Source organism: Opisthocomus hoazin, chromosome 14, assembly GCF_030867145.1.
Source record: "Opisthocomus hoazin isolate bOpiHoa1 chromosome 14, bOpiHoa1.hap1, whole genome shotgun sequence".
Taxonomy (NCBI): domain Eukaryota; kingdom Metazoa; phylum Chordata; class Aves; order Opisthocomiformes; family Opisthocomidae; genus Opisthocomus; species Opisthocomus hoazin.
This window is the reverse complement of record NC_134427.1, coordinates 7,524,441-7,539,259: the sequence shown is the minus strand read 5'-3', so window position 1 is coordinate 7,539,259 and position 14,819 is coordinate 7,524,441. Positions and strand designations below refer to the sequence as shown.

Sequence of the window (14,819 nt, the reverse complement as noted above, 5' to 3'; positions counted from 1 at the left end):
CGGGGCCGGGAGCAGAGCCAAAAAAGCCTCGGCTCCTTGATCTGCAGCCCCGCAGCTCTTATCTGGTTCCTCAGGTTTCCTGCTGCTTTCCCCAGCTGGGGCTGCCCTCCCTGGCACGCTGCCGTGTGTGGAGGAGAAGGGGCCGCGCGGGGATATCTGAGCCACAGGACCTTTGGGTGGGAGGAGTGGGGTCCAGCGAGACAGGAGACCCTCCCAAAGCCACACCGGCGAGCAAACAGAGATCCCACCGGCTCACATCGCTCCGTGCTAAACCACCCAGCGCCCACACCACCACCTCGACCAGCCGAGCCGCAGCCATGAGCCGAGGATGCTGAGATGCTGCCAGGCACCCCGCAGCTCTGGGATGGCCCTGGGGGTGCGAGCCCAGGCTGGGCACGGCCCCTCGCTCCAGCCCCCACCCCGCTGGGAAGCTCAGCGCCTGCCCCTGGGCGATGGAGCTGCCCCGAGCCGCACCAAGGAGCTGCACCAAGGGCAGGGAGCCGTGCGCGGTTAATGATTGATGGAGGAAGTTTCCGTACCAGTATCGTGGCCAACGCAGCACTATTTGGGGTGACTGTTCACCCCCACACCTCTGACGGCGGGGCAGGGGCTGCACCCCAGCTGCTTTAGCCTGGCCCAGGGACCCCAGGGACAGAGCCCTGTCCCCAGCCTGATGGCCTTTCCCAGCTGCTCCCTTGCCCGAGGGGTGCCGTGCCCGTGCCAGCAGCCTGCCGGGACCAGGTTTGCGGGCAGCACGGCTCTGGAAGCCTTTTGCAGAATTAGCCGTACCGGGGCTGAAATGACCCGCTGGGAACCACAGCGGTTGTCCCTGCGCCAAGGGGTGGCACTGCCAGGGGACGGCCGGGCAGGGGACAGGAACAGGCACAACCACGGGTGCTGTAAATCAGGCAGTGCCATGAGGCAGGCAGCCCTGGAGGCAGCGGCATGGCCTCCTCCCCGAGGAGCAGCGAGAGTCCGTCTGCCTCCGGCACCGACAGATTTCTAGAGGTCTCTGAGCTGCTTTTGACACAAGTGTCCAAAATCTCCAGCCAGACCAGCACCTGGGGCTGGGAAACCCGCAGGGCACCGGAGGCAGATCCTGACGCACACAAACAGGGCTCGACGGCTGGGGGAACCTCAAAACCCACCCCAAATCCGGTGAAACCCACGCTCTACTCCGGAGAGGCAGCGCGAGGGCCAAGCCCAGATCGACGGGCGTTTTGCGGGGCCCGGGCTCAGGTTACAGCACAGGCGGCTGGACCTCTGCCCACACAGCCACCGGCCGGGGCGCAGCCGGAGCCCCTCTGCCAGCACCGCGGGGACCCCTCCGGGCACTGCCAGCGGGGACCCGCAGCAGCCGGCCGGGTTTCCTTGGTGACTGTTGCCAGGTGAGAAACCCTAAGGCAGAATTTATTATCTTGGTGGATAACTGGAGATGTTCCTCACCGGAGCTGTTACTGGACCGTGCCCCAGCACCGTGCCGGGCTGGACCCTCTAGTGCCGCTGGTGCCAGCGGGACCCCTGAGGGAGGGCTGTGCCCGGGGTGCGGGGTCTGCTCGGCCCCTGGCGTCGCTCCCCGGAAGGCAGCACGTGTCTGGGGCTATTTCTGCCAGCGAGGGACGGAGGCGAAACCACAGGGACCGCGGAGAAGCGCAGATGGACGTGGGCTGGCGGGCTGCCCGGCCGTGGCTTCCCTAGACCCCGTGAGTACATGTCCAAGGGGGCATCAGGCACACCGGGACCCCCCGCTCGGGATCCCTGGGGTGAGGAGCAGAGCAGGGGGGGATGGCAGTGGCAGGACTGGGGAGCTTGCACGTGGGGAATGACAGCTTGCAAGGGAAAGGAGCGGGCAGCGCAGAGCTATAGGGGCTGCCTATAGCGTTTACCCAGAGCCTTGACCCAGCACAGCACCAAAACCGAGGTGAGGGCAAGGACCTATGAGTCCCGGAGGAAATATTTACAAGCAAGCTGTCCTGCTTTGCTTAGGACCATGGCGTCCCTGCCCAAAAAAGCACCCACAGTGGGGCGAGGACACATACTCGAGCTTTCGGGAGGGACTCGTGTTTCTATTTAACGCATCGGATGATGGCAGCAGCACGGCAGATACGCAAATAGCCGCATCGTCCCTTTAAATCCCAGCACAGCTCTGGTGGCTAACGATAACCCCGGATCATACGAGCTCCTAAATCCCGAGAGCTAATTACAGGCAAACACCCCGCGGTCAGGCTGGAAATGCAAGATAATCACAGCCTGTGCCATGGAGACCTGTTGGTGGTGAATTGGGGCACCGGGAATGTTTGCCAGCAACCATTTTGCAAGCTATTTTGGGCAAGGGAGGTTGTTTTTCTGGGGTGCTCTTTTCTCCCCTGCCGCCGGTACCAGCACCCTGCTGCGGACGCAGAAGCAGGGGAGGAAGCGTGCAGGGAGCTGCTTGCTTTTCACCCCATTTCTGGCTGAGTGCTTTCCAGCCAGAGCGCACATGAATTCCTGGGAGAGGCTTGGATTTCAGTGCGAGGTCCTGTGCCGGGGTTTGCTTCGCTCCCTGCTGCGTGGGGAAGCTGCCAGCTCGCTCCCGCACCGTGCACCCAGCTCTGTGATGTCCCTGTGACTGCTACAAGCCCTCCCCGGGCTCTTACAGTGGTTTTGCTGAGGTTATTACAGTGCTCCTGCTGCTCACCCGCAGCCAAGCGTGGGGGAAAGGAGAGTGTAAACCATCCCTCCTGCCTGCCAGGATGCCGGGCGCGCAGGCGCAGCCTGGCTGGGTGAGCACGCTGCCAGGGCTGTATACTCTTACAGCAGGTGGGACGGGGCAATCAGTTAATTAAAAGTCATTTTAACCCTTCCTGCCTGGTTTAGTGTTGCGGCATCACCCGCTGCCTGAGCCGGGGCTGTAGCCAAAGAGGCATGGCTTCAAAATGTGTAATTATCGCAAAGATCTACGAATTCGCCCGAAGAAGGCCATTCCGTTTTCTTGTTGTAGAATTTCAGCCGTGAGGCAGCAGTGGCGTGGCCCGTGCCGGAGGAGCACGCCGGTTGTGGCAGCACCCAGCCCGGCAGTGGGCTCAGCACCGCCTCCAGCCTGCAGTGAGCTTTAGAGGGGTGAGGTCCTCGGGGCAGGCACCAGTTTGCCTCCCAGCAAGCTAAAGCCGGGTGAGGAACCGGAGCAGCAAACGCAGCCGCGTGATGAAGCGAATGGAAAAAGTATTTCCCCGACCAGAAGCTATTCCACAGACTGCTGGGGCAGGGGAAAATACAGCTGAGTTACTGAGCAAGCAATGCAAAATCCAAACAGCTTAGGCTGTGAAAACCAGTCATTCGCAAAGCTATTTCCAAACTAAGTAAAAAGCTGCCGGCTCGCAGATTCCTGGGGACGCCGCAGCCGCCGGTCGGGGCAGCGCGGGTGCCTGCGTCCCCTGCATGGCGAGCTGGGGAACCCTTCATGGTTTCCAGTTCACCCAGCGCACGGGGTCACTGGGGGATCAGCACATCCCCACCACCGCTCTGTGGGACAACGGCCGAACGTTTAATCCACAGCACAGAGTGGAGAGGTTTCAGCTCCGAAAGGGCCGCGGGGGGAGCGCGGCCGTCCCCGCACCGCGAGCAGCTGCCTCCGTCTCTGTGAGCTGTAGGGCTATATTTGGGCAGCCGGCAGCGTGTGCTTGGCATGTCCCAGCCAGCGCTCTGGGAGCGACGTCCGCTCCGGGTCCTGGTGCAGTGGCAGGGTCCCGGGCAGAGGAGAGCTCGCGGGAGCGTGCCGGCAGCTCTCCCACCGGGGCTCTTTAAGGGCCTTGGCAAGGAGCTCCCTGCCGTTTCCAAACAGCTTTTCTCTTCTCCTTTTACAGGAGCTGAGCCAGGCAGGCATGTGTAGAGCAGACATGGCTATTTTCAGAGTGAGAGCCGGCAAGGGAGCCGTCTCCCACCCCACGTACAGCCCGGGCTCTCACACCCTGGTGCAGCAAATCCCGCATTTCACACGCCGAGCAGCCACCGCTGCCACAGGCCTGCGCTCAAACCGCGTTACGTGAACACTGGGATTAAGAAAATAACAAAGGTTGGGATTAAAAGAATAATGAAGGTTGAGATTAAGAAAATAATGAAGATGGGTTGCTCTCCAGGACAGGGCAGGCGTTTGTGGGAAGGGGAGAACTGACACGTGCGCGTGGTGGCCGGTGCCTTGGGCATCCCCGGGTAGGGGGAGACTCCCAAACGCTGGTGCCTGCAGCAAGGCACGGGGCAGGGTCTCGGGCAGCACCCCGCCATCCTTGTGCAGGGAAAACACTGTTTTCTCCTTCCCTCTGCCTTTTGCTCCTAGTCCAGCTCCTGACTGTGAGGTCTGCAAAAACACATGAGCTTCGAAGCGCTGCTGTCAGGTAAAGAAGCTGCCACCCATCGAAAACCCTGCGCTTTCTCACGTGGCCCTAGAGAGACCAGCACAGTCCCCCTCTGCCTGGCACCTTGGGTCATACCCTGATGGGCACTTCCACGGCAGCTTCTCGTGGCGTTGGAAGTCACCCATCCAGACCACAGCTCCTCGGCGGGCTCTGGGCCAGGGCCGGCCAGAAGCTGCCCGCTCTGCTGGCCCGGGATCCAGCCACCGCACGTGGGATCACCCGGGTGGAATGTTCCCAGCGCCCGGGCTGTCCCTCCCGGCTTGCCGCAGCTCCGGGTCAGCCGGCGGCTCCGTGGCGGCAGTGTCCCAGGGCGTCTGCGCAGCCGGAGCCGTGCTGGGTTTGCGGGCAGAGGCGCAGGCGTCGAGGCAGGGCGTGGCGGAGGCAGCGGGGGCAGGAGCGCTGGCTGATGCTATCTGTGACACCGATCGCGTTCACGGTCTGCTTTTACAGCGCTGAGCTGCGGGCAGGTAGGGTTAGGCTGGAGCGGTGACGCACCCCGTGAACCAGAAAACAGCCCAGAACCAGAAAATGGGATAATAACCAGAGTGGGAAGCACTGTGAGGCTTCGTCCTTCCATTGCCACCGAGGCTCCTGGACGCAGCACTGGAATTCCTGACTGCTTAAACAATTGCTCTGAAGTATTTCATCATGAAGCAGAGGAAGGTGACATTAAAAATACGATGAGTCGGAGCCCAGGCATTGCTCAGCCGAGGGCTTGGTGACCTGCCAGACTCCTGGGGGATGCTTTTAATTTGGGTAAATGGAAATTGCATAAATGGTATAAATGGCACGTTGCTCTTGCTGCTAACACAGAGGTGTGGGCGCAGTTGGCAGCGCCGCACGATGCGCCGTCGCCGGCGGAGTGCCCAGCCAGGCTGCGTGCCGGGGCCGGCGCAGCCGTTGCCGGTGCAGAGCTCCCACCCCGGGCGTCTGCAGGAGCCGCAGGGCTGGTGGGCAGGCGCCTTCGCTTGGGCGCCGTTCCCTTCGCCCTCTGACCTGCTAAGGCTATTTTTGGAGAGGCTGTTTTCCGAAAACGGCTTGAAAATATGTAACTATCATACCAGAGCTGAGCGGTCACACGTAGGTCTCCCGTCCCCTCCGGTCGGGCCAGTCCCTGTGAGCTCATGCTGTCTGTGGTTTCCCAGAGCAGCTGTTCAGCGTTGGAAGGAAAAGCGCTGAGCAGCTGCAGAGACCGGGACGGCTTCTGCGCAGGAGCTGCCGTCGGAGGAGACGCGGTCTCCGAGGTCTCAGACGGTTTTATCCCCAGCTCTGCTATCTGCCTGATAGCCCTGGTAATGCTTCCGGCCCGGTAAAATGGGGGAAAGTGGGATTTGAGGGGAGTTTCATGTTTTTGGCTTGCGCGGGGCCAGGCAAGGGACGGACATGGCATCCCTGCGGTCAGCACAGGCACCTCCTTGTGAGCTGGCCTGGCTGCCGGGCGATGAACACCAAGTGCCTTTCAAAGGTTACCTAAGACTTCCCGATCTGCGTAAACCAGTGGCAACTGGCCGACCTCAGCCACTCCCCGCCCTGTCCCGTCTCTCCCAGCCCACCGGCGCGTGTGCCCGGGCTGGACTGGGCAATCCGGCAGGCAGCACGCGCTCGGGCGTTGCAGGCAGGGCTGGTGCTGGGGGCCACTGCGAGTGCCGGGCAGAGCGGGGACCCCCACGGCCATCGATGAGGGGAGCGGCCCAGCCAGCCTCGCGTTGCCACCGCCGCGCTGGTGACTGGGATGTGGAGCTGAGCTGGGCTCCCCGGGCCCGGACCGCAGGCGGGACAGCCAGGAGGGGACGTGGGGCTGAGCAGCGAGCGCAGCAATGTGAATTCTGGCTCCGTCAGCGAGTCAAATATCCCAGCACCTTGAAGGTGGATGCTTGAAGGCGATGGGAAAAGCACCCTGCTGCTCAGCTGTAGGCCAGGGTGGTCTTCACGACCCCCTACCCAGGCATAGGAGCATCCAGGATGCAGGAACCACATCTGCCCCGCAGCATCCCACCCAAGTCGCTGGACCCCAAGGGGTGGCCCTGCCGCTGCTCGGCTTGTGAGACACCAGAACTTGCTCCCTGCCTCGGCAACACCCTTCGGCCCACAGGCTGCCCCGCGGGGTGCCGGGCCGGGGGGTGGTGGGTGCCCTGGCCCAGCCCCACGCCCCCTTGCCAGGGGCTGGAGCTGGGGCTCAGCCCCCGGAGCTGGGGGGTAGCGGGGCAGGCAGCAAACGGCCGGTGAAAGCCGCGGGGCTGGCTGTGGGCAGGGCTGGCACCCACGCTGGCACCCGCCGTCCCCGGGCCTGCCTGAATTGGGGGGGGGTCCGAGTTGAGGGGGGGTCCGAGGGTGGGTGCTGCAGGGAGGTCCCGGGCTCGCGGACGGGGGGGTCCTGGCGTGTGGGTCAGGCTGAGGGACGGGCGGAGATGGGGAGCCTTGGGGTGAAGGCTCCCGGGCAAAGATGGGGGTGCAGGTGGGGCTGTCCCGGGGCTGGGGGCCCGGGGGGGGCGCCCGGCGAGGATGCCTGGCCCGGGGGGACCCCAGCGTGGAGGCTCGGGGCCCGGCGGGGCGTCTCGCCCACCGCCTTCCGTCGGGGCGGGCCCGGGGCGGCCGCCCCCTCCCCGCCGGGGCCCGGCTCGGCCCGACGGGACCCCCCGTCGCGGCACCTCGCGGCGGGGTCGCGCGTCTGGCCCCGCCCCGCCCCTCCCGGCCCCGCCCCTCCCCTCAGCGCCGCTCCTCTCTCCCCGGCAGCCCGGGATGGCGGCGCGGCGGGGCTGAGGGCCCGGGCCCGGGGCCGGGGCCGGGGCCGGGGCCGGGATGGAGGGCCCGAGCGGGGGCTGCCCGCCCGCCGCCGCCCCGTCGCGGGCGAAGCTGCCGCTCGGCATCGTCTTCTCGACGGCTCTGTTCTGCGGGGAGGGGGCGGCGGCCGCCGTCCTCTGCCTCTCCTACGGCCACACCGACGACCGCTTCTGGCTGGCGCTCACCGTCTTCTTCGTGCTCTGCCCCTCCGTCCTGGTGCAGCTCACCCTCACCTTCGTGCACCGCGACCTCAGCCGCGACCGCCCCCTCGTCCTGCTCATGCACCTGCTGCAGCTCGGGCCCCTCATCAGGTGAGCGCCGCGGGGAGCGGGGACCCCCGGCGCGGGGAGCGGGAACCCCGAGGAGGGGATGAGGGGACCCCGGCATGGGGAGCGGGGACCCCCAGCAGGGGATGTGGGGACCCCCGGCAGGGAAAGCAGGGACCCCGGCATGGGGTGGGGGGACCCCCGGTATTGGGCGTGAGGACCCCCGGCATGGGGAGCGGGGACCCCCGGCGTGGGGTGTGAGGACCCCCAGAAGAGGATGCAGGGACCCCCGGCATGGGGCATGGGGACCCTGAGAAGGGGATGTGGAGACCCCCGGCACGGGATGCGGGGACCCTGGCATGGGGCGTGGGAACCCCCGGCAGGGAAAGCGGGGACCCCAGCATGGGGATGCAGGGACCCCCAGAATGGGATGTGGGGACTCCAGCATAGAGCTTGGGGACCCCCAGAAGGGGATGCGGGGACCCCCAGCATGGGGTGTGGGGACCCCTGACAGGGAAAGCGGGGACCCCGGCATGAGGCACAGGGACCCCTGGCAGGGGATGCAGGGACCCACAGCATGGGATGTGGGGACCCCATCAGGGGATGCAGGAACCCCTGGCACAGTGACCCCCGTCAGGGAAAGCAGAGACACCAGCATGAGGCACAGGGACCCCCGGCAGGGGACGCAGGGACCCCCAGCAGGGAAAGCAGGGACCCCATCAGGGGATGCGGGGACTCCCGGCATGGGATACAGGGACCCCGTCAGGGGATGCAGGGACCCCGTCAGGGGATGCGGGGACCCCCAGCAGCCTGTGGGCACCGGGTGGGAGCAGGGCGGGGTGCTCCGCACACCGGCTGTCGGCAGCGATCTGTCGGTGCCACAGACCCGGCGTGCCCAGGGCTGCTCCTGCCGGCTCCCCGTCCCCCTTCTCCCCGGGGTCACCGCTGCTCCCGGCCCGCGGAGGCCTTCTGCTGGCCCACCCCTCTCCAGCGGTGCGGTGGTCCTGCCGGGGGGTTCTGCTGCTCTCCCGCCGGCTGGACCCTCGCCCCTGGAGGACTCGGCTCTCCCAGCCTGTGGCATCTCAGCTGCCGAAGAAGGGCTGCGGTTGCTTTCTGCAGCCGGCGTTTCCCGCTGCCACTGGGTCTGGCCGTCGTCTGGCTTCGGTTGGGAGCTCAGACGCACATCCCAGCTGGGGTGCTTGAGGGTGGATGGGGACAAGGGTCCTGCCCCCAGGAAAGGTCCTGGGACATGGAGGAGAGGAGCTGGGTGCAGGAGCAGGGCTGGCGTGGGAGCTGAGGGGCCGCCGAGGGGGTGGATGTGGCACAAGCCGGAGCGGTGCCGATCTCTCACTCCTTGGGAATGCTGCGGTGCCTGCCGGGGCTGCCGTCGCCCTGGCCACCCTGCCCGCTGCCAACGCCATGTCTGCAGGGCTCCTTCCCCACGCTTCGGGGCACGCCGTGTCCACGCAGCTGCAGAAGCACCGCGGCCTGCACCGCGCTTCTTCCATCACCGGAAACGAGCCGGGCGCCGGGGTTGTCCTCGTCACCACGGTTCGTCTTCGGTGCCTGACCACGGAGGTGGTCGCGGTGCTGCTCGGCTGCTTCCAGAGCCAGGCAGAGCTGCCGGGGGGGCTGCTTCGGTCGGCTCCCCGCGCCGGGGATGGAGCCCAGCCTGCTGAGAAGGTCTGGCAGGGCACCGGCTGCGCTTTTTGGATGAGACCGTCTTCCCGTTAGGGTTTGCGATGAGCCATGAGCGCTGGCGTGGTCTGGCAAGAGAATTTATCCAAAAACCTCAGTCCATTTGGGTCTGAAACAGCACAAATTCTGCCGTCCTGATGAACGCTCGTAAATAATCGCGTCCCGTGGTCCCAGAGCCAGCTCGTCCCCGGGTGGGAGCCAAGCCTCTCGGGTGGGTCCTCCTGGGCCCATCGCCTCTGGCCCGCACACACCCGCCTCACGGCTGCGCGCGGAGCGGCCGGGGGTCCCGCCGGCCTCGCGGGGGGAGCGGCGCGGGAGAAGCTCGGCTCCCCTGCCCGCGCGGGAGGGTGCCCGCGGGGAGGGCACTGCGGAAGAGCCGTCTTATCTGCCCCTGTCACACCCCGCTCCCCTTCCTGCCGTCCCCACCGAGGAGGAAGCCTAGAAGCCTTCTGCTCGAGGAGAGATCAAAGACGTGTTCAGGAAGTTTCTCTTGCCTCCCCGGGTTTTGTGCCAGGGGGGAAAGCAGAGCCCGAGGGGTTTAACCCCTTCGAGTGGCTCCAGCCCCCCGCAGAGCTGCAGTGTCCCTGCCCTGGGCGCTGCACCCCTTGCCGCAGCTGCTGCACCCCTCACCGGGGTGGGTTTTGTCCCCCTGCCCCACACGCTTCCCCCCGGAGCAGCCACTGGGCATCGCCGTGGTCCCGGTGTGCCCCTGCCCTCGTCCTGACGTCCCAGTTCCCCGAATCCATTGGGCTGCGCCCAGCAGGAGTGGGGTCCGGCCAGCACCAGGTGAGGGGGTCCAGGGGTGCCGGGAGAGGGGCTGGGGGCAGCAGGGTGGTGGGTGGGGTGATGCTGCCGCGTCCCCGCAGGTGCGTGGAGGCCCTGGTCGTGTACTGCTGGTCGGGGAAGGAGGAGGAGCCCTACGTCACCATCACCCGCAAGCGGCACCTGCGGCAGGGCTACGAGGTGGAGATGGAGCAGGAGGTGGGACACTCGGAGCGGCGGCTGGCCACGCACCGCAACGCCTTCAAGCGCGTGGCCGTCATCCAGGCCTTCCTGGGCTCCACGCCGCAGCTCACCCTCCAGCTCTACATCAGCATCCTGGAGAAGTACGTCCCTGCCACCCGAGGTGAGGGTGCCTTGCACGCAGGCTGCCCCGGCACGTGCGGGTGGGATCCCACCAGGGCACGATGGCAGCTCCGTAGCCATAGGTGCCACTGTGGCACCCGAGCGAAACTCTGGGAGTTGCCAGGGACACCCCTAAACATGGAGTGTGACCCGCAGAGGCTGAGCACTTGTCCCCTGGTTTGCTTTTCCCACACCCAGCGCTCTGCTTTCCGGCTTGGAGTGAGACCAGGGAGAGTGGGAAGCGCGGCTGTGATCGAGGCGCCGGGCTCTGCTCCCAGCCCTGGTGCTTGCAGATGTCTGCCCTGCAGAGCCGTGCCATCCGTCCCGTGAAAGTGTCATGTCCCGGTCCCAGGTGCTCCAGTCTGCGTTAGTGATTGGGTTTGTTGAACCTGATGAGGTTCAACAAGGGCAAGGGCAGGGTCCTGCACCTGGGGAGGAACAACCCCATGCATCAGTACAGGCTGGGGTGGACCTGCTGGAGAGCAGCTCTGTGGAGAGGGACTGGGAGTGCTGGTGGATGACAGGTTAACCATGAGCCAGAAGTGTGCCCTTGTTGCCAAGAAGGCCAATGGGATCCTGGGGTGCATTAGGAGGAGTGTGGCCAGCAGGTCGAGGGAGGTTCTTCTTCCCCTCTACTCTGCCTTAGTGAGGCCCCAACTGCAGTACTGTGTCCAGTTCGGGGCTCCCCAGTTCAAGAAAGATGAGGAGCTACTGGAGAGAGTCCAGTGGAGGGCTATGAGGATGATGAGGGGACTGGAGCATCTGTCCTGTGAGGAGAGGCTGAGGGAGCTGGGCTTGTTCAGCCTGAAGAAGAGAAGGCTGAGAGGGGACCTTATAAATGCCTATAAATATCTGCAGGGTGGGTGTCAGGAGGACGGGGCCAGACTCTTTTCAGTGGTGCCCAGTGACAGGACAAGGGGCAATGGGCACAAACTGAAGCACAGGAAGTTCCGTCTGAACCTGAGGAAGAACTTCTTCCCTCTGAGGGTGACGGAGCACTGGAACAGGCTGCCCAGGGAGGCTGTGGAGTCTCCTTCTCTGGAGATATTCAAGACCCGCCTGGACAAGGTCCTGTGCAGCCTGCTGTGGGTGACCCTGCTTCAGCAGGGGGATTGGACTGGGTGACCCACAGAGGTCCCTTCCAACCCCCACCATGCTGTGATTCTGGTTTTTTCCGGCTAGCTACAGGCTCTGCCTTCCCCGTGGTCCCTCCATTGGATCTGTGTCTGAGCCGTTCCCAACAGCCGGAGCTCCCGGCCCAGCGCTCCCAGGCTCCCTCGCCTGCCCGCGGGGTGTTTCTGTGCTGGGGGCTGGATGTGCCGGAGCCAGCTCTTCGATCCCGCTGCGGCACGCCGGGAGCCGGGCGGGCAGGAGTGCTCTTGCGCCATTCCGACCCGGTGCAGGAGCCGCCCTCGCCCACCCGCTCGCCCAGCCCCGGCCTCGCCCGCTGCGCCCGCGGCAGGCGCGTAGGGGGGGAGCATGGGAGATGCTCTGTGGAAAGCTCCCCCCACCATGGCCCCCTGCGAGGGCGTGCTGGGGAGTAGGAGCGGTGGAGGCAGGAGGGTCATAGAATCACGGAGTCATAGAGTGGTTTGGGTTGGAAGGGACCTTAAAGATCATCTCATTCCAACCCCCCTGCCATGGGCAGGGACCCCTTCCACCAGACCAGGGTGCTCAGAGACCCATCCAACCTGGCCTTGGATGCTGCCAGGGAGGGGGCAGCCACAGCTTCTCTGGGCAACCTGGGCCAGGGCCTCACCACCCTCAGCGTAAAGAATTTATTTCTTGTATCTAATCTAAATCTGCCCTCTTTCAGTCCAAAGCTGTTACCCCTTGTCCTGTCACTACACGCCCTGCTGAAAAGCCTGTCCCCCTCTCTCTTGTAAGACCTCTTCAGGCACTGGCAGCTGCTCTAAGGTCACCGCGGAGCCTTCTCCTCTCCAGGCTGAACAGCCCCAGCTCCCTCAGCCTGTCCTCACAGCAGAGGTGTCCCAGCCCTCGGATCACCTTTGTGGCCCCGATGAGCTGCAGAGATGACCCCCAGCACACTCCCAGCAGCAGACGTGGGAAGCGAACCCTGGTTGATGGGTTTCGGGCGATTCCCCTCAGCTCGGGTGTCTCGCCTGGGCCCCGCAGCTCCCAGCTGCCACCACCAGCGCGGCGCGACTGGGACCAGCTGCGCGCTTCCCTGTTTCTGCCCCACGGTTTTCCTGGCTGTGCCGAACGCGAGCAGCCGCCGGCATTCCCTGGGAATGACCTTGGCTTGGCAGCTCCCAGCGGAGGGTGGGTCTTGATGTCCTCCCAGGTGAATGGAGGGCTGCGGTGGTGCGGCTCTTGGCCCAGGTGAGGACAGAGGGATGCTCACAGCACAGATGGTGCCCCACTCCCCCGTGAGCAGCATTTCCTGCAGAGAGCAGGGGGGTGGGCGCCTGGGTCAAGCACAGAATTGGCCCCGGTTCGACAAAGGCTCTTGGTTTATTGGTGTAGGGAGAAAATCCGGGAGCAGAGCCTCCTGCTGCCTGCAGGACCCCCCACAGCCACCCCGTCCTGGGGTCTGTCACCACCAGCCACCAGCTGTCCCAGCAGCGCTCGCACTGAGCCTCCTGCTGCGAGCCCCGGTGCCTGGCACCCTGCACTTTGCACATGGGGCTGGCACCCCACGCTCTGCACCCAGGGCTGGCACCCCATGCTTCGCACCCAGGGTTGGCACCTAATGCTCTGCACCCAGGGCTGGCACCCCAGGCTTCGCACCCAGGGCAGCAGAGCGGCCCGGCACACAAGCCGGTCCCCGGCACTGCCCGATTCCCCTGCCCTTTCCCTCTGCAGCCATCCTCATGGGCATCTGCCTGGTGTCGGTCACCTACGGCGCGCTCGTCTGCAACGTCCTGGCCATCCAGGTCAAGTACGATGACTACAAGGTCCAGCTGCGGCCGCTGGCCTTCCTCTGTATCGTGCTGTGGCGCAGCCTGGAGATCTCCACCCGCGTGACCGTCCTCGTGCTCTTCAGCACCGTCTTCAAGCACTGGATCATCCCCATCGCCCTGGCCAACCTGCTGGTGGTCTTCTTCTTGCCCTGGGTGCAGTTCTGGCGGAGCGGCACCCGCCTGCCCGACAACATCGAGAAGAACTTCAGCCGGGTGGGCACGGTGGTGGTGCTCTGCGCCTTCACCCTCCTCTATGCCGGCATCAACATGTTCTGCTGGTCGGCCGTGCAGCTCAAGCTGGCCGACCGGGACCTCATCGACAAGTCGCAGAACTGGGGCCGCCTGGCCATCTACTACGTGGCCCGGCTGGCGGAGAACACGGCCCTGGTCGTCCTCTGGTACTTCTTTAAGACAGATGTCTACGAGAACATCTGCACCCCGCTGCTGGTGGTGCAGCTGCTCCTGGGCTACTGCCTGGGCATCTACTTCATGCTCCTCTTCTTCCAGTACCTGCACCCCTGCCGCCAGCTCTTCCACCACAACGTCGCCGACTTCTTGCACTGCGTCTGCTGCCGCCGGCACGCGCCGGGGACCCCTCTGCGCCTCCAGGCCCCCCACGAGCCCGGCGTGCGGCACAGCATCGTCTGAGGCACGGCAGCGCCCGGCTCCGGATGCGGCAACTGGAGCGGCTCGTGGCATACGCCATGCCAGAGGCTGCTGGCCCTGCAGTGCGTCCCGCTGCGTCCCCGCGGTGGCAGGGGGACAGGCAGTGGACACGAAGGACTCTCGGGGTGCCCAGACCCCTGCGAGCCGGCTGCCCCCGGGGTGCCCGGCACCCTCGCCCGCCTGCTGCGGGCCGTACGGTGACCTCGGGGCCGCGGGTGCCGGCAGGGCTGTTGGAAGCAGTAAAGAACCTTGGCTGTGTCTGCGCGTCCGGGTGCTGGCGGGCGGCCGGTGACTCACGCCCGGGGTGGGGACCGTCCCGCCGGGGCTGGCGTGGGTGCGCACGCCCGCTGCCCGCGTAGCCCTCGCGTTCGTGGGCACCGAGCCGGGGCTGCGCCAGCGGGAAGTGGGGACGCGGGGCAGCCCCGCGATGCAGCCGATGGGGTGCGGGAGCATGGCGGGGTGGGGGTGGCCTCGTCTGTGGCCGTGGCCGCGGGCCAGGGGCAGCTCTGCACGCCAGCGAGGAGCAATCCTGCCCAACCTGTTCCTCCAGGCGGGAGGCCCCGCACCCCGATCCTGGCAGGAGCCGTGGGTGTTCCTGGCGTGGGTGCCGCAGCACCGGGCACCGCGGAGGAGGGCAGGCGGGAGAGAAGGGCGGCTGGCACGGCGATGGGGATGCTGATGGGACCCAGGGGTCCTCATCCCAAACCAGGAGTGTGACCCTCCCTCAGAAACCATCTGTGGGGTCAGCTTGGCGGGGAGGGTGCTGGGTGCCAGGCCGGGGTGCCCGCGGAGGTGCAGCATTGCAGCCTCTCAGGTGCGGGGTCTTCCTTTGCCCTCCCCGGCATGGGGCCCCAGGCCGGATCCTGGCACCGGCACAGTGCTGTGCCCCGGGGATGCTGCTCCCTTGGCCGTGGTCTTGTCAAATGGGGGCAGCGGAGGCTGGTGAGGGAGGCCAGGGAGAGTCACAT

At 65.7% G+C, this 14,819-nt stretch overlaps 1 protein-coding gene across 2 annotated transcripts; it reads left to right on the top strand.

The window, feature by feature from the left end:
* Nucleotides 1-973: 973 nt before the first annotated feature.
* XKRX (XK related X-linked) lies at nt 974-14,109 on the top strand. 2 transcript variants are annotated; one of them, XM_075435425.1, is made up of 5 exons: nt 974-1,703; nt 4,313-5,683; nt 7,125-7,483; nt 10,003-10,262; nt 13,088-14,109. In XM_075435425.1, exons 3-5 carry the CDS (start codon nt 7,191-7,193, stop codon nt 13,831-13,833), a joined length of 1,299 nt encoding a protein of 432 aa, XP_075291540.1. In that variant the 5' UTR covers nt 974-1,703; nt 4,313-5,683; nt 7,125-7,190; the 3' UTR covers nt 13,834-14,109. The 2 variants fall into 2 exon arrangements, with proteins under 2 accessions (XP_075291540.1, XP_075291539.1); XM_075435424.1 differs by lacking the exon at nt 4,313-5,683.
* Nucleotides 14,110-14,819: the final 710 nt, after the last annotated feature.